This window comes from Trichomycterus rosablanca, chromosome 3 (genome assembly GCF_030014385.1).
Source record: "Trichomycterus rosablanca isolate fTriRos1 chromosome 3, fTriRos1.hap1, whole genome shotgun sequence".
Lineage (NCBI taxonomy): Eukaryota > Metazoa > Chordata > Actinopteri > Siluriformes > Trichomycteridae > Trichomycterus > Trichomycterus rosablanca.
Window position 1 is genome coordinate 6946555 of NC_085990.1, and position 24467 is coordinate 6971021.

General features: G+C 40.2%; 1 protein-coding gene across 1 annotated transcript; it reads right to left on the minus strand.

Moving 5' to 3' along the window:
- Positions 1-1907: 1907 nt before the first annotated feature.
- mrpl13 (mitochondrial ribosomal protein L13) lies at positions 1908-24423 on the minus strand. Its single transcript, XM_062992552.1, has 7 exons — positions 24314-24423; positions 21976-22099; positions 19352-19445; positions 19088-19148; positions 10207-10293; positions 8402-8523; positions 1908-3068 (listed from the first exon to the last, which is right to left on the minus strand). Exons 1-7 carry the CDS (start codon positions 24338-24340, stop codon positions 3044-3046), a joined length of 540 nt encoding a protein of 179 aa, XP_062848622.1. The 5' UTR covers positions 24341-24423; the 3' UTR covers positions 1908-3043.
- Positions 24424-24467: the final 44 nt, after the last annotated feature.

Here is a 24467-nt window from a genome sequence, read left to right on the forward strand (position 1 = left end):
AAGAACCTGGACCACTTTAGTCAGCGCAATGTCAGTCGTTGGGCTTGGTGGAGGTTTTAACTGCTCTAATGTGGTTTCTCATGGCTGTGTTCTGCTTGCTGTAAAAAAAACATCCAGTTTGACTGAGTCTGATGCCAACTGGCAACCGCTAAATTTCAGAAATTGGACATTTTACTGACCTTTTTTTTAAATAAACATAACAAACCCCCAATTTATATAGTATTGTATTCACTCCCTAAATTAGTTTTAATACCACATTTGTTGTGTTGTACTTTATTGTACAATTTGTCCACCTAATTGTGATGTGTAATAGAATAACATAAGCTAGACATGTACAAACACATTTTCAGAAAAGTTGGGACACTTCCTAAAATGCATTAAAAACTCACTCACTTTCTTATTCAATTAGGGTCACGGTTGAAGGGGGGCAGTTGCTGGAGCCTATCCCAGCTTTTCACTGGGCGCAAGGCACACAGTTACACCCTGAATGGGGCGCCAGTCCATCGCATGGCAGACACCCATTCACTTAAAGGGCAATTCAGTGTCTCCAATTAACCTGACTGCATGTTTTTGGACTGTGGGAGGAAACCAGAGCTCCCGGAGGAAACCCACACAGACACGGGAGAACATGCAAACTCCACACAGAAAGGACCCGGACCGCCTCGCCTGGGGATCGAACCCAGGACCTTCTTGTTGTGAGGTGACAGTGCTACCCACGAGCCACTGTGCCACCCCTGCATTAAAAACTACTAGCTGTAATTTGTTTATTCACTTGAACCTTTATTTAACAGCCAAAAGGACAAAGAGTTTTAGTGTTTTCAATGATTAACTTAATTCTATTTGTTAAATATAAACAAATTTAGGAATTAATACCTGCAACACACTCAACAAAGCTGAGAGGCAGATTTACCCCTGGGTCACATTATCCTTTCTTATAGTTATACTTCTTAATTATCAGGGAATTAATTGAGAATTAAAGGGAATTAAAGGAGATTAATTGTTGCAGTTTTGCAAGTGGAATTTTTGCCCATTCTTGCTGTATAAAGGTTTGAGCTGCTTAGCAGTCTGTGGCCACTGTTGACTGATTCTCCTCTTTATAATGCGACACACATTTCCTGGCTTGTAGACTCTACAGCAAAGTTATAACAGTTCACAAAAAGACTGTTGTCAATGTCAGATAATTAACACATTTTTAATGTTCAAAAAATGATTTTTTTTCTTCTATTTTATTCATGCATTTTCTCCCAATTTAGTGTAGTCAATTTGTCTTCCGCTGCTGGGGTATCCCTGTTGACTGATTCTCCTCTTTATAATGCGACACACATTTCCTGGCTTGTAGACTAATCTTTTGGTGGATGCTCCTTTTATGAACCTTTTATAAGTTTGTTGCAGGAGTCACAATTTACTGTTTTGTCAGTGAAAACAGAAAATGTTTTCTTTGTCCTTTTATCAATTAAACATAAAATTCAAGTAATTTTATTTGTAAGTTAAAAAATCAAAGTTTTTAGTCTTTATTACATTTTTAGAGTGTCTCAACTTTTCTGAAAATGGGATTTGTAAATAAACATGGACCACTGGGGTTTAAAAATGATTTTTAAACAAACTGGACTGACAGTGCAAAGCAAATATTAATGGTAGAAACTGATCCTGGGAACCGAGTATAAGAGGCCAACAAATACAAGAGGCTAAAGTAACAAGCCCTCTTAAGAGCAGAGTACGAGCCAGTGGAATGTGTGGACCCTGAAAGTGGTGGGGAGAAAGAGAAAGAAAATAGTGAGAGAGGCTCAGAAAGAGAAGCAGTAGGGTGGAAACCACAGCAGCTGCATTGATCTGAATTGGTACAGCCTGATCAACTCCACCACCCTGACAATGGTAAGTGTTTATGGGATAATGAGGGTTGACGAGTGTTGTGAGATCAGCAGGAATAACATTTACTTGTAAAATAAAACTTCCTTGTCATTAAAACAGCACTTTTTACAGCCTGGTTGAGGTGTCATCAGGATCAGCAGAAGAATCCAGAGATGGTAGGCTGGTCCTTAGTACATGACATGCTATGAATTTTTCAGAAGTACTGCCTGCTGGTGTAAAGATGCAGTCGATGGCTTCACATGTGTCACAGGAAGTCACCAGACAAATGGGTACCAACAAATTACCTCTTAATACACTGTAGAGACATTATTATGACCACCAGCTAAAATCCAGAGTATCCGACGTGTGCAGCACGGAGAGACAGACTGGGAGTGACTCAATATGGTCATGGTAGGTTGTCACAGGTATCTGCAGTGCATCCCACAGCTGCTAGAGGGTATGTGGGGGAGGATCCACAGAGAAAACATGACGATTGAGGTCCCACAGATGCTTAATTGGGTTCAAGTCTGGGGAATTAGGGGGCCAGGGTAGTACTTGGAAGTCTTGGTCATGCTCTTCCAACAAATGTCTGACATTTTCAGCCATGTGACATGCCACATCGTCTTGCCTGGAGGATCCCATCCACCCCAGGGAAAACAATCAGCATGTATTGGTGTACGTGAACTGCAAGAATGGATTCATACCCAAATCAGTTGAGAGTACCTTGCACATGGATGCATGGGCCCAGAGATGCCACAAAAACATTCCCCAGACCAGAACGCTGCCACAGCCGTCGAAATAAGGACACATTGTTAGGTCATAATAATGTGACTTAACGGTGTATATCTTTTTATACCAGTTATGAGGACCTATGATCCGACTTTTTTTACCCCTAACCCTATGAACAACAGCCAATCGTTGTTCATGCAGCCGCCCAGTCGGAAGGCAGAGCTGAGATTCGATACGATGTATCTGAAACCCCAACTCTGGTGTGCTAGCCTACCTTACCGCTTGCACCACCTGACCGGCTCTTATTTATACATTATACATTTATACATTATTGTTGTGCAAAAATCACAACACTTTTTAATTGACTTTTTTAACACAACATATAATTTATAATAAAGAAACGAATGAAAAATCATGAACAGAAGAAGAGCAGCAGTAATAGATGCTGGATCAGACCGGGATGATCTCACTTCATTATGTAGTCCTCTGGCCTGTAGACAGAGAAGAAAAACAAAAACATGAAGGGTGACTTATTCACTCTCACAATACACAATAGCAGAAGCATTCATTAACATAAAACAGGAAATGAAAAGAACTGCATATGACCCGGTAGCCAGAACACTGTCATAATAAAATCTACTTTTCTTTTAGTTCTTGCCAGTTATGAATCATGCTGCTCCTTGTCGCTGGAAGATCTAGATCTTAATCATAGGTTGTCCATCACACTAAATAAACAGGGGCAGAGACAGGGGACGTAATGTTTCCCATCAATCCTAAGCGGCCAACACAGTGAATTATAATCAAATATCTGATATTATTCAGCTTCAGAAAGAGTAGCTGACCAATGAATGTCAGAAAATGACTTCATCGCTTTACTCAGCCATCGGTACAGGCCTCACTGTGCAAAAGTGCATTAATAGCCACCTCAGTTTCTTTTTTTTGTGTTATATTACTGAAAATCCTGATCCTGCTTCTGCTGATAAACAAGTTAGGAAACAAGAAAAGTGCCGCTCAGGTGGCACAGCGGTAAATTATGCTGGGATTTCGAATACATCATATCGAATCTCAGCTCTGCCATCCTGCTGGGCTAGGCGGCTACATAAACAACGATTGGCTTGTTGTTCATCCAGGGTGGGATAAGCCAGATAGGGAACTCACAACTGATGCAATTATGACCTCTGCCGGCTGATTAATGGCATCTGCACAGAGTTGAGGAATAATGCTGATCAGGGTGTGTCTCTCCGTGCATGGGGCTGATCGGCATATGAACTCGCCTCGTGCAGGTGAAAAGATGCAGTCGGCTACTGCTCACGTGTCGGAGGGGGCGTGTGTGAGGTCGCTCTCCTCAATCGGGGCGGGGGTCAGTCCCAGCACAAAAAGTTTACAAAAACGCTGTGGTCAATGTCGGATAATTAATACGTTTTAAATGTTCAAAGGATTATTTAAATTAAAGCTGAGAAGTTCTGTTACTGTTGAAGCTGGTGGGAAGTACAGCAGTATTACTGTAGCTAAAAAGCTGACCCCCAAACAAGCTGTCAGTACCATAATAGTGTAGCATTCTCCCTCAAGATTCGTTATATTTTCATATTTAAAATGCAAGATATACACTGATCAGCCAGCTCCACTTACCATATAGAAACACTTTGTAGTTCTACAATTACTGACTGTAGTCCATCTGTTTCTCTAAATACTTTTTTAACCTACTTTCACCCTGTACTTCAAATGGTCAGGACCCTCACAGGACCACTACAGAGCAGGTATTATTTAGGTGGTGGATGATTCTCAGCACTGCAGTGACAATGACATGGTGGTGGTGTGTTAGTGTGTGTTGTGCTGGTATGAGTGGATCAGACACATCAATGCTGATGGAGTTTTTAAACACCTCACTGTCACTGCTGTACTGAGAATAGTCCAGCAACCACAAATATCCAGCCAAAAGTGCCCCGTGGGCAGCTTCCTGTGACCACTGATGAAGGTCTAGAAGATGACCAACTCAAACAGCAGCAATAGATGAGCGATCGTCTCTGACTTTACATCTACAATGTGGACCAACTAGGTAGGCGTGTCTAATAGAGTGGACAGTGAGTGGACACGGTATTTAAAAACTCCAGCAGCGCTGCTGTGTCTGATCCACTCATACCAGCACAACACACACTAACACACCACCACCATGTCAGTGTCACTGCAGTGCTGAGAATGATCCACCACCTAAATAATACCTGCTCTGTGGTGGTCCTGACCATTGAAGAACAGCATGAAAGGCGGATAAAAAAGCATGCAGAAAAACAGATGGACTACATTCAGTAATCGTAGAACAACAAAGTGCTTCTATATGGTAAGTGGAGCTGATAAAATGGACAGTGAGTTTAGAAACAAGGAGGTGGTAATAATGTTATTCCTGATCGATGTATATTGATATCTGCGATATATCGCCCAGCCCTATGTGTAATAATACCCTATAATAGTGTGAACATTCATAATGGTCATATACAAACCATACAGTCAAATATGGCCTCACTAAAAGTTTTATTTGCTTATTATTTAAAATATTGTGCGTCATACTGAGCTGTGGCTGCAAATCTTAGGATGGAATACAAAACAGATTATTACTAGATAATACAAGCACTACTGATGAGCTGATGATGCAGAGTCGATATTTAATGCTGAATTGGAAATCAATGCTCACATCCCACACCAGCAAGAACTACTGACAGCATCACTTCACTACATCAGCATGATGGATTTTTTCTCTCCATCTCTCACAAAAATTGTTATTGTAGGATTTCTTTAAATCTACACCCTAGAAATCTAGAAATCTAGAATTTCACCATCTGGCCTGTTGAATTTTGATAAAGTCCATCTGCTAACACCGCATTTGTGTATCGCTCGGCTTTTGACGGCCCAATAACATCAGCAGGAGTGAAATTACAGCATCAGAACGTGAAAAGCTTGGTGTCTTAGCGAGTGGACGTCCTCTCAGATGGGTTTCAGTCTTTATGTTCAGATTCGTTTACTTAATGAGGTTTCTGTTGCATCTAAATCAGAAAGTCATAAGAGTGCAGCACAGCAGGTTTTTATTTCTATCGCCCTGCGCTGTGCTCATTTAATATAAGTTCAGCATGGAACCTCACGTTCCCTATAATGCTCAGAAATATTAAATCATCGGCTCTGCCGCACAGCCATCGTCTCGTTTTAAAAGGCTGCAGAGAGAGAGAAATGTCTTTCACCCATCTGATCTTATTTAAATGTCCATCAGGCTTCAGATAATAACTCAAAACATGCTGAGGACTGGTTAAGTTTGTTTGGATTTTAAAGCTATGTTTAACATACACTGATCAGCCATAACATTAAAACCACCTCCTTGCTTCTACACCCACTGTCCATTTTTCCTGCTTTGTAGTTCTACAATTACTGACTGTAGTCCATCTATTTCTCTACATACCACCACAGAGCAGGTATCATTTAGGTGGTGGATCATTCTCAGCACTGCAGTGACAAACAGCAGCGTGGCTGGAGTTTTTAAATACTGTGTCCACTCACTGTCCACTCTATTAAACACTCCTACCTAGTTGATCCACCCTGTAGATGTAAAGTCAGAGACGATCGCTCATCTATTGCTGCTGTTTGAGTTGGTCATCTTCTAGACCTTCATCAGTGGTCACAGGACGCTGCCCACGGGGCGCTGTTGGCTGAATATTTTTGGTTGGTGGACTATTCTCAGTCCAGCAGTGACAGTGAGGTGTTTAAAAACTCCAGCAGCGCTGCTGTGTCTGATCCACTCATACCAGCACAACACACACTAACACACCACCACCATGTCAGTGTCACTGCAGTGCTGAGAATGATCCACCACCTAAATAATACCTACTCTTGTGGTGGTCCTGTGAGAGTCCTGACCATTGAAGAACAGCATGAAAGGGGGCTAACAAAGCATGCAGAGAAACAGGTGGACTACAGTCAGTAATTGTAGAACTACAAAGTGATTCTATACGGTAAGTGGAGCTGATAAAATAGACAGTGTGATAGAAACAAGGAGGTGGTTTTAATGTTATGGCTGATCTGTGTATATTGTGTTTATTTTATAGGTACATTTTATAATTTTATTTTTATGGCTGCGAGGTAAAAACTAGGACTGCTTAAGTAAAAAAAAAATCAAGTCTCTCATTCTCATAGCGTTTGAGGCTCAGTAGTTATTATATAAAGGTAGTGATGTTATAAAGCAGCAAAGTGTGAACACTTCACAGAGTGCACTCAGAGGACAGGATGAGAAGACATCAGCTGCTGGACAATACACAGTCTTACACCACTTTTCCATTACACACCAGAAGCAGGAGCGTCCAACATGAGCCGCGTCCCAAAATGACTACTTTTGTCAGATAACATGAAAAGCTGCCACTGAATGAGCTCACTCCGCTAACCCTGTTCAACTGAACTGTGCTTTGATTAGAACTTTGGGAAGTAGTTCGTATTAGCATTATGCTAAATTCATCCAAGTATTGTCCATTTTGTGCTATTTATTGTTCTATCAATACTAACCAGACAGTCTGTCACTGCTTCCAAAAAGCATTCCCATGACATGATGCTACCACCAGCATATTTTAGAGCGAACCGGTTTGTTTGTTTGTTTCTTAACAACATGTCTGCTGCTATGGTTATTATCATGGCTAAATGAAAGTTTCCATCCTTAAAAAAGTGGGGATTGATATGCACCTTCAAAAGAGTTCATGAAAAGACTTTATATGGATTAGGGTGTTGTAATGGTTAATTATGAGGGTGTAGATGAGGGGGGTAAATCTTATATGGTGTTTTTAAGCCCTATTGCTTTTAAGAATTGTAGCAGTTTTTGGGTGGATGCTGGGATTGCCTTCACTGATAAGGAAGCATCGCCTGCTCCCTCATTATTTAGTCAGATTATTAGGGATGCACCACAAGACAGTCAATAACTGATTTAAAAATTCCACAATTTAAATCGATTTGACATGTAAAATGAATCAATATTCACTTTAAACAGCAGAGGGCACTGGCGCTATTCACCTCGCCTGGTTGACGTCACTGGTGCTATACGCCTGGTTGCCAAATTCGGGGTTTTTCAGCCAAATTGGGCTTAAATCAAAATTGTTTTGCATAGTTTGTACCTACCTCAGAAATAAAAGGACATTTGTTATTTAGGTAAATAAAAGATAATCACAAAAACAGTATTTTTTTTTTATTTTTTTAAGAGAAATAATAAAGGGAAACTTTGTCATAATTTGTCTTCAATTCCAGTTTAAAAAATCTGGAAAAAAAATCATATCGTGAACCCAGTATCGTGAATCGCATTGCATCGTGGGTAGAGTGTATCGTTACATCCCTACAGATTATCACTTAGAATTGAAGAATCTTAGAAGGCAGCATGTTAAGAAATCTAAGAATTTAGACATGCCTTCTTCTCAACTGTATGATGACGTAAATGCGTCAATGTAGAGATCACTAGGTTTTCAGACAGACCCAGTGTCTCCATAGTGCTTTGTTTACAGGAGTACAGTCGTTCATGCTGGAACAGGAAGGGCCCTTACCCAAACTGTTGCCACAAACTGTTGTGTGCAGCATATAGAGGGAGGACCTATCAGACCAGCTTTACAGATCAATTATTCAGCTCTGGATCTTTCTGATCCTTTGATTGCATTTTTTTCTCTCTTCTCTCTTGCCTGAAAGCTCTGGCACCTAAACAGCTCATCTCAGCCAGAAATCTAACCCCACGCTGACTCAAGGACAACAGGAGCAAAAACAAAACAGAAAGAAAAGAAAATCAAACAGAATGAAATGGAAGGAAGAGGCTACTGACGGGGTCCAGAGCAGGGGGAAGGAGTCGCGCTCCTCCTGTGTGTACTCGCTGAGTTTGCGTGGAATGGCCCGGGGCTGTGCCAGCTCCTCTGTCAGATTGTTCAAGATGTCGTCTGGAATGGCCTGAAAACAGAAAACAGAGAAATCACTCACGACCTGAAATTTCTACAGCTGCTGTTTTTCTGTGACATGATTAAAACTTCTGAATTATTTTTACATTTATTGTGGGTTTTCTGAACGTTTACTAAGAATCAAAGATATCAACGATTAGTAGGATAACGTAGGAACTTCTCTAATGTGATGGCCTTCTAATTCCATGTAGTAATTACAAACCCCATTTTCAGAAATGTTGGGACATTTTGTAAAATGCAGAAATAAGATTATTTTCCTATTCTCTTAATCCTTTAATCAACTGATAAAAGTATAAAGAAAAGAGTTCCAGTGTTTTCAGTGACAAACTTGAATGTATTGTGTGAAAATAAACACATTTAGAATTTGATCCCTGCAAGACCCTTAAAAATAGTAGTGACGGAGGCACGTTTGTCTGTTTTATTCCAAAACAAGCTAAAAAAATCTGCGGCATTTCTCTAAACAATTTGACGTATGGTCGCCCAGGTGGCGCAGCGGGATATTCTGCTAGCACACCAGCGCCGAGATTCTGAACACGCCCGGTTGCTACCGGTCAGCTGTGCACCATCTAGCAGACACAAATTGCCCACCGTATCTGCTGGGTGGGGAAATTACCACACTAAGTGGGTGGGGTCTTCAAACGCTGTGGTTAGCAGACCGAGGCGTAAAGAAGGGGTCCGCTAGGACTGTGCACACGTCGGAGGGCATGTGAGCAGCAATAATCCACAGCAGGGGAAGACAAATTGACCATGCTAAATCAGAGAAGGTCCTGGGTTCGATCCCCAGGTGGGAATTCGGGTCCTTTCTGCGTGGTTTGCATGTTCTCCTCGTGTCTACGTGGGTTTCCTCCCACAGTACAAAGACGTGCAAGTAAGGTGAATTGGAGATGCCAAATTGTCCATGACTGTGTTTGATATTAAAGACTTGAACTGATGAATCTTGTGTAATGAGTAACTACTGTTTCTCTCATGAATGTAACCAAAGAGTGTAAAACATAACAATGTTGATTTTATGAACCTGTAAGCAATGGGTCTGGCTAAAACACTTGAACTCAATAATTAGAAGGGTCGTCCACATAATTTTGGCCACAGATCTAAAAAAACCTATTATTGTACATGGTTTTTTGTATATTGTAAGTACAATTGGGCATAACATTATGACCACCTTCCTAATATTGTGTTGGTCCTCCTTTTGCTGCCAAAACAGCCCTGCAACTGTGATGCTCTGTGTATTCTGACACCTTTCTATCAGAACCAGCATTAACTTCTTCACCAATCTGAGCTACAGGAGCTCGTCTGTTGGATCAGACCACACGGGCCAGCCTTCGCTCCCAACGTGCATCAGTGAGCCTTGGCCACCCATGACCCTGTCGCCGGTATACCGCGGTATACCACTTTTGATAGATACTGACCACTGCAGACCGGGAACACCCCACAAGAGCTGCAGTTTTGGAGATGCTCTGACCCAGTCGTCTAGCCATCACAGTTTGGTCCTTGTCAAACTCGCTCAAATCCTCACGCTTGTTTATTTTTCCTGCTTCTAACATCAACTTTGAGGATAAAATGTTCACTTGCTGCCTAATATATCCCACCCACTAACAGGTGCCATGATAATCAGTGTTTTTCACTTCACCTGTGTTTATAATGTTATGCCTGGTCAGTGTAAATTAGTACTTACATCATCAGGGAAGAAGTGCAGCCGCTGCATCATGGTCCTCCGCTTTAGGTTTTTGGGGAGCATTCCATACACGGCCAGTTTAACGATCTGTGCAGAGACAGAAGCAGCAAAGGTCAAACTTTAGAAATGACTCAGCAGGATGGTGGATTGGCCACCACAGTATGTCTGTCCAAGGTCAGTACACTGAGCCTGTTGTCCACCTCCGCCCACCTTGCTATAACATCACCGTGAGAAACAACAGATCTGAAGTTCTTGGCAGTTGGCTGTAGACAGGAAGAGGTGGACTGGGCTGAAAGCTGAAAAGCTAGATTGTTTACATCTGGAATAATGGCTGGGTCATGATCGGGTTCTGCCCCCGTGAGCAGAAGCCGAATGAATCTTGTGGAGTTTTATACAGACAGCACTTCAGCGTTCACTTACTCTTCAGCTAGTACAGAGAAATGACGTGCTTTGCATATTTCACCTTGCTGGTGGAGCTCTGAGGCGGACAGCCATTACCCAACACTTTCCTCATGCAAACAGAAAGAGCTCAGCCCTCAGAGCCAGAGAAACAACACCATCTTCCTCTCATCACCACCCTCCATCACATTCATCTGCCTTCCTCTCCTCATGGCCGGCTGGATGTATGATGGATGTGTGCTGTCTGGGGAATGAGATCGCTCCTCGCCGTTTTGAGGAAGGTGTCGCCTTTCTCTAATCATTATCCACAATTATTCAATGACAGATTCTCCCTCAGCCTGAATAACTCAGCTCAGCTCGGGCGGTAGTCTGGTAAATGGCTGAGAATGAGCCAGAATACTGAGGAGAAAGATGGATCCTTTTCAACCAATTGATCTATTAGCCACAATCATTTGGAAAAGTCAGTAGCTGCTGTTGGCTATCATCACCACCGGTGTTGTACAAACTCAATTCCAAAAATGTTGGGACATGTAGGTAAAATTCTAATAGAAACAAAAAGTATTTGTAATTGTTCCATTATATATATTTATAGCTAATATTATATTTCTTTTTATATATATATATATATATATATATATATATATATATATATATATATATATATATATATATATATATATATATACACAGGTATATCTATATATATATATATATATATATATATATATATATATATATATATATATATATATATATATATATAATATATAATATTATTTGACTTTATTTATATTATTTGAATATATATAATATGTCTCTATTTATATTATTTACATATATATACAGTGTATCACAAAAGTGAGTACACCCCTCACATTTCTGCAGATATTTAAGTATATCTTTTCATGGGACAACACTGACAAAATGACACTTTGACACAATGAAAAGTAGTCTGTGTGCAGCTTATATAACAGTGTAAATTTATTCTTCCCTCAAAATAACTCAATATACAGCCATTAATGTCTAAACCACCGGCAACAAAAGTGAGTACACCCCTTAGTGAAAGTTCCTGAAGTGTCAATATTTTGTGTGGCCACCATTATTTCCCAGAACTGCCTTAACTCTCCTGGGCATGGAGTTTACCAGAGCTTCACAGGTTGCCACTGGAATGCTTTTCCACTCCTCCATGACGACATCACGGAGCTGGCGGATATTCGAGACTTTGCGCTCCTCCACCTTCCGCTTGAGGATGCCCCAAAGATGTTCTATTGGGTTTAGGTCTGGAGACATGCTTGGCCAGTCCATCACCTTTACCCTCAGCCTCTTCAATAAAGCAGTGGTCGTCTTGGAGGTGTGTTTGGGGTCATTATCATGCTGGAACACTGCCCTGCGACCCAGTTTCCGGAGGGAGGGGATCATGCTCTGCTTCAGTATTTCACAGTACATATTGGAGTTCATGTGTCCCTCAATGAAATGTAACTCCCCAACACCTGCTGCACTCATGCAGCCCCAGACCATGGCATTCCCACCACCATGCTTGACTGTAGGCATGACACACATCTTTGTACTCCTCACCTGATTGCCACCACACATGCTTGAGACCATCTGAACCAAACAAATTAATCTTGGTCTCATCAGACCATAGGACATGGTTCCAGTAATCCATGTCCTTTGTTGACATGTCTTCAGCAAACTGTTTGCGGGCTTTCTTGTGTAGAGACTTCAGAAGAGGCTTCCTTCTGTGACAGCCATGCAGACCAATTTGATGTAGTGTGCGGCGTATGGTCTGAGCACTGACAGGCTGACCCCCCACCTTTTCAATCTCTGCAGCAATGCTGACAGCACTCCTGCTCCTATCTTTCAATGACAGCAGTTGGATGTGACGCTGAGCACGTGCACTCAGCTTCTTTGGACGACCAACGCGAGGTCTGTTTTGAGTGGACCCTGCTCTTTTAAAACGCTGGATGATCTTGGCCACTGTGCTGCAGCTCAGTTTCAGGGTGTTGGCAATCTTCTTGTAGCCTTGGCCATCTTCATGTAGCGCAACAATTCGTCTTTTAAGATCCTCAGAGAGTTCTTTGCCATGAGGTGCCATGTTGGAACTTTCAGTGACCAGTATGAGAGAGTGTGAGAGCTGTACTACTAAATTGAACACACCTGCTCCCTATGCACACCCGAGACCTAGTAACACTAGCGAGTCACATGACATTTTGGAGGGAAAATGACGAGCAGTGCTCAATTTGGACATTTAGGGGTGTAGTCTCTTAGGGGTGTACTCACTTTTGTTGCCGGTGGTTTAGACATTAATGGCTGTATATTGAGTTATTTTGAGGGAAGAATAAATTTACACTGTTATATAAGCTGCACACAGACTACTTTTCATTGTGTCAAAGTGTCATTTTGTCAGTGTTGTCCCATGAAAAGATATACTTAAATATCTGCAGAAATGTGAGGGGTGTACTCACTTTTGTGATACACTGTATATAGAATATTAAGTCTTTATTTATATTATTTATATATAAAATATTATTTGTCTTTATTTATATTATTAGAAATCAAATCAAAAATCTAAGTTTATTTGTCACATACACAGTCATACACAGCACAACTGGCAGTGAAATGCTTTTGTGACTGCTCGGGCACAGTAGTTACAAAATCCGCAAAATAGAAAAAATATATATTTATAAAAAAAATAGAAATGTTTTAAAATGTAAAGTGTAGAAAAATTAGAAAATGTTAAATAAAATCAAGAAAACAACTTAAAAAAAATAATTTAAAAAAAATAGAAGCAATCCAACCCTGGTGAACGAGCCAATCACATTGTCCGTGTAGGCGCCCAGCCTGCCAATAGCAGAGCTGAGATTCGAACTCACGAGTTTGAGGTGTCAGCTCTGGTGTACTGGCATGTCTTACCACTGCGCCCACACAATTGCTTTTTGTTCCACATTAAAAAACAAACAAAACAGTCAAAAATGTGCAGAATTTTGGCCAACCTCAGTTGGTACTTCCATCTTTGACAGAAATAAAAGCCTTTATAAATTTCTTGTAGCAGCTAAAATGTGTTGTATTCCCAAATTAGGAATGTCTTCCAATTCATCCATACAGAATACTTGTAGAGGTTAAATAGAGGTTTGTGGACTTAATAAAAGCACTTCAGATATCTAACACTGGTTCTCAGTAATGGTAAATCTGAGATGGTTTGGAACATTGACTTGCTTTAGTTTCTTCACTAACTGTTGGACATTCGTTTCTATTGAGTGCCTGTACAGTTATTCTTCCTCATCCACTGGCAGCTCACAACCCAAAGTATAAACTGTAGAACTTAATCCTTAAATGCTGCCATGGTGTGCCTTTCTTAAAATGATATCCTGTTGTTTTCCTGATTTACTGCAGATGCTTTTAGCTAAATCAGCACTTGGTTCTAAAAGTTTTCTTTCACTTATTGAAGGAAAGTGATTTTGCATGTGTCAGTACTTTACACATTTAGAACATTATGCAGTAAAAATGTTTCCTCTTTCTTATATGCAGATTATGTTTGTAGAAGCAGCGCTGCAGAGAGGACCAGTGCAGTCCTTCTTCCTCGGCAATTAAAACTTCCTGCAGGTTTTGTTTTAAAGCAATATAGAACGTTTGCTTTGCATTAACAGTAACTCATATTTGATTTGGTCTTTCAGATCTGGATTTGATTTAAAAAGTCGAAATGATCTGAATAGCAATTGTAACAGTTAACACTGTTGTAAAGCAGCTTTACAGAAATCCAGATTCAAAACTCCTGATGTTACAGTCACAAGAAGAAATCTTCCTAATTATTTAGAAGAAACCTTAAACTAAAACCTTAAAAAAGCACAATGAATGTAAAAGACAAGTAATAGCATGTTTACTTAATTAAGACAATACAGTGTCGCTTTGAGATGGGTGTTCCAATTTACATATTCATTAAACTGGAACATCCTACCATGCTATGTGGCATGTACAATAATTCTGAGTGGGACACAGATGGCAGGAGCTTCAGTCATAAACACTGTTGATCTGGCTTCTGTTTTGTGTTATTTATTGTGAACACCAGGAAAACAGTACAGGCTTAAAAACTGGACCTGTACAGTTCTGAGGTCCTGGGTTCGGTTTATGCTATGGGGATGATTTTGCTGGCTTGGTTTCATCCACTCGTCCCATAGATGGAAGAGTCATTGCAAATCAATACATAGTTCTTCTGAGTGATCATTTAATCCATTTAATAAAGCTTTTCTTTAAAGCAGGATAACAATGACCTCATATACCAGACACAATGAGTCACTGAATGATCCTGTGTGAATGGAGATGACGTTACCCACGCCAAACTTCACACAGACAGTAAGTGAAGGCCACCAGTACCCTTCAGCTACCCTAAAGCTACGACCGGCTGGGTCACTGTGCTGCCCCCTCAGGTGAATACAAAGTGCCGTCAAGTCAATTCTGACTCCTGGCTATCATGTGGATTGTGTTTCTCCAGAACATTCTGTCTTCAGTTCGGGTCTTCAGTCTTCTTAATGGCTCAGACGTTGTTCCTCTAATTGTATCCATTCATCTTGCTGCTGGCCGTCCTCTCTCTCTTTTACCTTCAACTGTTCCCAGCATAATTGTCCTTTCCAATTATTTTCTTATATTGTGTCCAAAATAAGAGATTCAGCTTTGTATAAAAGGAGGACCCGCTAAACGTTCAGTCTTATAAAGATGGGTCATGGCTTACCACGTTCTTTAAATCTTTGTAAGAGAATTGACAATAAATGAAATAAAAAGCATTTAGGGCTTTATTAAAAATGATCTGAAACATTTAAGTCATTCAAAGGCATTACATGTCTATAAGAGTGTCAAATATGCAAAGATAGAAGAAATTGAAAAGGGGGCAAATAATTTTTCTAGCAGTGTATCCTAGTAGAGGTCTAGGTTTATTTTATCAAGACAATGCCGGGCCTGCCGCTCAGGTGGCGCAGCAGTAAAAACACAAGTCTCAGTTCTCGGTCTCAGTTCTGCCTGCCGGCTGGGCTGAGCAGTCACATGGACAACGATTGGCCTGTTGTTCAGATATTTAAGCCGGATAGGGACTCTCATAGCTAATGCAATTACGACCTCTGCTGGCTGATTGATGGCGCCTGCACAGAGACGAGAAAAAGAGTGCTGTCGGGGTGTGTCTCTCCGTACACAGTTCTGATCCGCATTGCACTCGTCAAACAGCTTGGCTTTGAAAACACTGAGTGTGCGTGCTTGACTGGCCTGCCTGCAGTCCAAATCGGTCTCCTAATGAAAATGTATGGCCAATCAGGTCAGTAAAGAATCAGACAACAGCAGACAACTTTTGAGCAGCTGATGCCTTTTATCAAGCTAAAATGGGCAAAAAAATCTGCAAAACTGCAATAATTAGTGTCCACAATTTATAAATGATTAAAAAGTGTAATTAATAGAAAAGCTGATGGAACACAGGGGTAAATATAATTGTAAGTCAGTGAAAATAATGGAAAAATAATCTTTTCTTTCTACTTTTAACAATTAAAACTAGAGAGAATCACAAATCACAGATTGTTATTTTTAATGCACTTTACAAAATGTCCTATTATTTTAGAAAATTTGTATGGTGAGTTCAAATCTACGCTACGAGTCTCTACACATTGATTTTTTTTTCCTCTCTCTCATCTGATCCAGTGTAACAAGTAGTAGAATACTACACCTTTACTTACATTAAATTTTTTATATATATTTTTTTCTCTTTTCTTCCCTAATCTAGACGTATCCAATTACCCTGACTGCATTACGCTTTAGCTCCACCGATACTACCCTCCACTGCTGACTGAGGAGCTTCGCAACTGACACACGCCCCCTCTGGCACGTGGGCAGCAGCCGTATGCATCTTTTCACCTACACTAGACGAGATCAGCTGCGGATCAGCTCTGTGTACAAAGAGACACACCCTGATCCAGGCTCTTTTCCCCGCCTCTGTGAAGGCACCATCAACCAGCCAGCAGAGGTCGTAGTTGCATTAGTTATGAGAGAGTCCCTATCCGGCTTAATGCCCCGCCCCTATATCAGAATCAGAATCAGAATACTTTATTGATCCCCGAGGGGAAATTTCAGATGTTACAGGCCAACAGTTGTTCATGTGGCTGTTAAGCCCAGCCGGCAGTTATGACTAAATACGATGTATTCGAGATCCCAGCTCTGGTTTCAGCGTGTGTTTTCACCGCCGCGCCACCTGAGCAGCCAATTTGTTATATTTTAATAATTTGTATTAAATATGTTTAATTTTTAATATTATATATATATTCTTTGTGATTCATTTAACCTTTTCTAACTGCATTTTAAAGGAATTTAACACTTGCTATTATTACTAAACTCAAAATCTTGAATGAAACAGGAGAAAGCCACCCTGGTTGTGATAGCATACTAATGCAGATGTTAAGCTGTGCTCCTGCATGTCTGGAGTCTGAATAACAAACCACAACGTGATCATGCAGAGCAAGGTGAAACGGTCAAGGTAAGAAAGAGGAGACGTTAGAGAGGTGAGACACCGCACAGCAAGATCCAGAAACAAAAAAACCCCTCTCCATTCAGACGAGGTGTTTGTGATGGATAGAATCACATTTTAGTGCAATGAATGTGAGAACAAGGAAAATGTTTTCTACTGCCAGCTTATATAAAGAATCTCTTTTATGAATGGGATTTTTACACCAATGCATTAAAAAGTGTTGCAATTATTTTAAATAAATATGATTAATACCAAAATCATTCAAAGAAAATTAAGGTGTTGAGGGACGAATGCTGTGGCCAGTGGTCTGGACCAAAAAACAAAGAAAACAAGAGGCATCTAAAAGAGATTCGGTCCATGATCCACAAAAGCTGCAAAAGGTGTGACTCTCTGTGTGCAATGCTATCCAACATATGAACCTGCCTCGTGCAGGTGAAAAGATACATGTAGATTGGGAGGAAAACTGAGGGGTTAAAATAAATTTGTGAATTAGCCGTTTTCAATGTCAAGAAAAAACAGCCCGTCTTTGGGGTCTATTACTACAGTGGAGACTGTCTATCGAGTCTAACCTCAGAGAACCTTAGACCTGGACAAAGTCTCTAAAAGTACCTCAGAGTTTAGTTTAGAACGGCAGGAGGCAATGTTAATGAATCGACTGTATCATAGGTGTTACACCGGAATAGACTTCAAAGAAGAGTTGTAGGAAAGAAATCTTCACATCATTTGGAAAATTATTAAGGGCTTTCTTATTTGGTACTTGGTTGAGCCATACACCGATCAGGCATAACATTATGACCACCTTCCTAATATTGTGTTGGTCCCCCTTTTGCTGCCCCATACGCAACAAACTGTGATGCACTGTGTATTCTGACACCTTTCTATCAGAACCAGCATTAAGTTCTTCAGCAATTTGAGCTACAGCTCATCTGTTGGATCAGACCACACGGGCCAGCCTTCGCTCCCCACGTACATCGATGAGCCTTGGTTGCCGGTTTACCACTGTTCCTTCCTTGGATCACTTTTGATAGATACTGACCACTGCAGACTGGGAACACCCCACAAGAGCTGCAGTTTTGGAGATGCTCTGACCCAGTCGTCTAGCCGTCACAATTTGGCACTCTTTTAAATCCTCACGCTTGTCTATTTTTCCTGCTTCTAACATCAACTTTGAGGATAAAATGTTCACTTGCTGCTAAATATGTACTTAATATATACCCCCCCCCCCCCCCCCCCCCACTAACTGGTGCCGTGATGAAGAGATAATCGGTGTTATTCACTTCACCTGCCAGTGGTCATAATGTTATGATGGCTATCATTTTACCAGATCATTTTACCCAATAGAAAATGACCATTTTGGACCATTTTTAAGGATAAAATACACTGACCCTACTGCTGTACACCAAACACTCCCTAAATAACCTGGAGAAGCTTGTTAAAATTTGTAAAGAATTATGGTCCAAAATGACACCTGAGCGCTAAACAAACATGATTTATTCCAATATATTTATATTTACAGTATTTTAGCAGACGCTTTAATTCGAAGCGTCTAAAAGTTTTTTAATGGGTAGAGTGCAAGCAATTGAGGGTTAAGAGCCTTGCTCAGGGGGCCAACAGTGGCGTGGTGGTGGTGGTGGGGGGGGCTTAAACCAGCAACTGATCACTAGTCCAGTACTTCAACCACTGAGCTACCACTGTTCAATAAACCGTTGACATTCACATGATTAACATTAAATCTGGATTTAATTTCCTTTTTTGTCTTTACTAAGAAAAAACTGACTTAAATAAATGACCATGGCCAGTTCTTTTATGGACACAAACCCCCACGTTGAGGCAAGGTTGGAAGGCACTCTACAACTACTGTCATACTTTGTTTGTCGTAAACGTAGCATAAAGTCAAAGACAAGACATACATTTGTGTAAAACCGCTTTGCGACATTAAGCACCACGAAACAGATCTGAATTAAATTAAATGTGTCAAATACTTACAGCAGTGGGGTCTTTTTGATGCATCTGGGCCGCTGTGAGCTGTTTAAATCCACCAGGGTATCTGTGAGAACAAACAAAGGACTCCTAGCATTAATAAAGAGCAGCATTAGAACAAGACAAGCTAAGGAAATAACAATTTCTAATTACAGTTTTATATAGAAGTGTTACCCAGGGGGGTGCTTAATTTAAATAAAGGCTTAGGGGGAAAAAAAGTGATTTCCTCTGGATGTGTACGCTGTGTGCATTGTAAAGTGCTCTTTTTACCCCGTGTGTGATGAGTAGACCTTCTGTTCCCATTTATTTCCCGAGAACGCAATCTGTCTGGTGTTCATGACCACCACGTGATCTCCAATGTCGCCTGAAAAACAGAAGCAGCGACCAAACACATGATTATTATTCGATATCCACACTTGCTGCACTCAACACCGTTCTCCTGAGGGTTGCTCGCCGGTAAAGAAGCACTCGGTCACCATGAACTGCTGGGAAATTCTCAAGAGAGAAGGAAGTGTTACTCCAAACAACTTCTTCAGCCTTTACTGTTGTGAATATTTGCTGAAATACATTAGATGGTATAACATTGTTGAAGTGCTAGTCTGAATCCAAAGCTTCAGAGCCATAAACAACTTAAATATCCCTGGTTCAAACTGACAGTTATTATTCAAAACAGGTGTGCCATGCAAAGACTTTGCTCTCAAACTGACAATAAGCAAAGTATTTAGGATTGTAACGTCATGTTTTACACTTTGGTTACATTTATGACAGGAACAGTAGTTACTCATTACACAAGATTCCTCAGTTTAAGTTTTTAATGTCAAACACAGTCATGGACAATATTGTATCTCCAATTTACCTCACTTGCAGGCTTTGGACTGACACGAGGAGGCACACAGACACGGGGAGAACATACAAACTTCAGACAAAAAGGACCCAAACTGCTATATCTGAGAATCAAACCTAGGACCTTCTTGCTGTGAGGCGGCAGTGCTACCCACCCAGCCACTGTGCTGCCCCAAGAATGTCAGTTACACAGTGAACAATCAGCATTGAACTGCATTATAATTACATTTACTTCTATATCCAATATAGGGCGGCACGGTGACTAAGTGGGTAGCACTGTCACCTCACAGCAAGAAGGTCCTGGTTTTGATCCCAAGGTCAGGCGGTCCGGGTCCTTTCTGTGCGGAGTTTGCATGTTCTCCCCATTTCCTCCCGGTGCTCCGGTTTCCTCCCACAGTCCAAAGACATGCAAGTGAGGTGAACTGGAGATACAAAATTGTCCAAGACTGTGTTCGATATAACCTTGTGAACTTGTAACTATCGTTCCTGTCATGAATGTAACCAAAGTGTAAAACATGACGTTAAAATCCTAATAAACAAACAAACAAACATCCAATATAACACTCCTCTCAGATGAACACAAACTAGACACAGATTAAACAGATTAAATTGTACATTTTGGGCCCTTACAGACCCAGGTGCGTTATTTGCAATCGACTTAACAGGTGAAACTCCAATTGAATCTTAAAACACATCCGAATCAAAGTAAACATGATCCTCATGACCACAAGCAATATTTTTGTGAATAAGGGATTTCAGTTTTTGATGTTTAATACACTTTATTCTAAAAAAAACCAACAACATTCTTTTACTTTGTCATTATCTGTGATTATGGGTCAATTGATGGGTAGAAATGGCAATAATATTCAATCAAAATCAAATCCACACCACAAAAATGTGCACAAAAGTCAAGGGGTCTGAATACTTTCTAAATCTACTGCATCTTTGATTATAACTGCAAATACCTACTTTTTTGGTTATTTTTGTTCCTGCTTTTTGGTCCCACAAAAAATCCATTTGATCACTAGAGCTAGTTGGTGTAACATGACTGGACCAAGCCATCCTCCTGGCCTAATCACCCCTGATTCATCCATTGTATTAGATTCATCCATTGTATTAGGTATAGTTTATTGTAATAAGTGCACAAATACAAAAAAAAACATTGAACCTATTTGCATGTACAACCACAATTCTGCAGCAATGATACTACTGTGTGCATAACAAAACTATCTAAACACTCTACAGCACATATAAGTCAGTATAAATAAATCATTTATTATTATAAAACGCTCTAAACATTAGGATCAGTCAGCAGCAGCAGGTGAAATGTGGTTCTCTGCGAAGATGCATTAGAAGTGAAGCTAGAAGATCTTTCCTCTAGCACCACCTGCTGGTCAATTCTGCGCTTAGCAGTTACATGTAAATACGTTTAGCCTAAAATGCACAAAAAAATAATTAAAGACTCTATTTAAAGACATCTATCCAACCTAAATAAAAGCGCAGTTAGATCTAAAACATTATTTGAACTAGTGGACAGCAAACCAGTAGGTGCAACATAGCTCCAGGGTCCTGGGAATCTGGGTTTAACCCGCGCTCCTGGCCACTGTCTGTAAGTTGCCTGTTCTTTCCCATGTCCAAACAGATAGGCACCTCCAAAAAACATGCAGATGGTAAATCAGCTGCTTTAAAACACCCTTAAAACACTGGGTGAGTCTGTAATGCTTACTGATGGCCTGACACCGTGTTTGAAAGACATCCATAAGTCAAAAGAGCTCTGTATCTTTGCCCTGTAACTTTGCTCTGTAACTTCTGATAAATAAAAGCAATTTCTCTGTAGATATGTCAGTTGAATAAAGGTTTACGAGATGAAACAAATACCAAGAATTTTCCAAGAATACAGTTTCTAAAAAAATGAATCAAAAGTAATAAATACACAAATTAATTAATTAATTAAAATTACACTACATGTAAATCTCGTATCTGTATTTTTAAAAATAAGGGGCACGTAATAGTAGTGTAGAAGGTATTAAAAAGTCTGGTTGTGTACTCACTTAGTGCATGGTAGATAGGCTTGTGTTTCCCCTGAAGTCGCACTGAGCACATTACAGCAATCTTACCAGGAGGCTGCATTCGGGCATCTATTAAGTACCAGGATCTTGCAAATGTCGCCCATTGCTGTAAAAACAAAGAAAAATAAATCACACTTAAACATGAAAACAGCATTACGATTAATATATGGGACAGTGGTAGCTTAGTGGGTAGAGCTTTGGGCTATTAATTGAAAGGATGAGAGTTTGAATCCCAGCTCTGCCATGCAGCCACTGTTGGGTCTTTGAGCAAGGTCCCTTAACCCTCTCAGCTCCAGGGCCACCATACAATGGCTGACCCTGCACTCTGACCCCTGCTTCCTAACAAGCTGGGATATGTGAAGAAATAATTTAATTGTACTGTACACCTGTAGATGTATAAAAACATTCCTCTTCTTATATAGCATCCACTAGTGGTCTACACTTTTTCAATATGAAAACTTAACAATCCTTTTTTACATTCTATATTACTAATAGCAGATGATCAGTTTGCTGTTATTGTAATAGAACAGAAGCACCAAGTGACCCAAAGCAAAGCGTGTAATAATCTGACTCTGCAACGGCTCAGTAGATAGCACTGTCGCCTCACAGCAAGAAGGAACTGGGTCCGATTCCCAGGTCCGGGTACTTTCTGCGTAAAGTTTGCATGTTCTCCCCGTGTCTGCATGGGTTTCCTCCAGGAGCTCCGGTTTCCTCGCACAGTCCAAAGAAGTGCAAGTGAGGTGAATTGAAGATTGTCCATGGGTGAGTTTGACATTAAAAACTTGAACTGATGAATCTTGTGTAATGAGTAACTACATCTCCTGTCATGAATGTAACCAAAGTGTAAAACATGACATTAAAATCCTAATAAATAAATGATTAATTAATTAATCTGACAGCACAACACTCAAAACAGGGTTTTAATCTCCTAGAAAGCAACATCTATAGAAGAAATATTTTGAGAGCTCCATGGTTGAACTAGGGCTGGGCGATTTTCACGATTAATTAGAATGAATGTTTTCACCCGATGTTAGAAATGTGACAATCACGATTGTTTACATACTTTATATTTTAATTAAAATACCAACATGTCACGAGGCAGAAACTGACCAGACGCTCGCGGAATATAAATCAAGGAAAGTTTAATATCAAAAAGGGCAAAAACAGTGTACAAAATCAGGCAGAGTCCCAAACCAGAGGATAAACAGACAGGCAGCGAAAACCAAAACAGCAAAAACAGTAACGGAAGATAACAAGTGTCATACACAGTAATAGTTAGATTCAGAAATAAAAAGCAGAACTTGCTACCTCCATCCACCCCACAGTCACAAAAGGACAAAATCAGTAAGCTGAGCTGAGTGCTTACTTGATGTCCTCTAGTGTAGATACTGATACAGACTCACTTCATTGGTGGAAACAGTAAACAGGCCTGTGTTCCTTTTAAAAAACCTATAAAGAACTTTTTGTGGTTTTGCACTTTTCTTAATGGAAGAAGGTTATGCTGCACATTATTTAAAGTGAGTTGTTTGTGAGCTTTTCTTATAAAGGATATAGCTAATTAAGATGTCTATTTTGTTTAAATTATTGTTAATTATTGTTATATTGTTATTGTTATAAAGTTTGAGTTCATTGAAAGGATAATTAAAGGTGGTGTTGTTACTATTCTTGCACTTCTGCAGTCTTTTACATTAAAATGCAAAAAAATTGAGTCTTTTTTTTCAATTGCATCATACAAAAACAAAACAAAAAAAATCGATATTTTTTTTTTTTTTTTTTTTTTGCAGTATCGCCCAGCCCTATGTTGAACATGACAGTATTCTTTTAAATCCTCCAGAAGAGATTATGTGATTTAAGGTGATACTTTTACATTTACATTTTCAGCAGACGCTTTTTATCCAAAGCGACTTACACAATGAGCAATTAAGGGTTAAGGGCCTTGCTCAGGGACCCAACAGTGGCAACTTGGTGGTGGTGGGGCTTGAACCGGCAACCTTCTGTTTACTAGTCCAGTACCTTAACCACTGAGCTATCACTGGCCCCCCTTTAAGCCATCTGGCCCCTTTAATCAGTATATCGCCTGTCCTGTTATGTCGTAGGCTGGTTAGGCAGGATAAAAGTAAATAACAGCATGACAAAAGCTTAACGAGGTTAACTAGGGTACTAAGTAGTATGTCAAATTAGAACACCACCAATACTGAGCTTACTATTTCATGCTCTCGATGTGTACGACATCGCCCTGGTATTAACATTTTAACATGTACACATTTTTAGGAAAAAAAATACCATTATATTAAAGCTGGACATCAATGAAATGAATTACCTGGGCAGATCTGGTAAAACTGGACATGTTTACGGCTAGGCTAACTACATTAGCCTACAAATACAGTATGACCCCAATGCGGTGATGACTGTGCCTCCGCGTTTTCCTTCCTGAAAGTCCATAAGAACACGGAATAGTTCCTGCTTACATTAAT

Coding starts and splice junctions, on each gene's coding strand:
- mrpl13 (XM_062992552.1), bottom strand. CDS start 24,340: ATGTCCAGTTTTACCAGATCTGCCCAG. Junction 19,149..19,351: donor GTCTACTCATCACACACGGG/GTAAAAAGAGCA, acceptor TTGTTCTCACAG/ATACCCTGGTGGATTTAAAC. Junction 10,294..19,087: donor ATCAAAAAGACCCCACTGCT/GTAAGTATTTGA, acceptor GTCTCTGCACAG/ATCGTTAAACTGGCCGTGTA.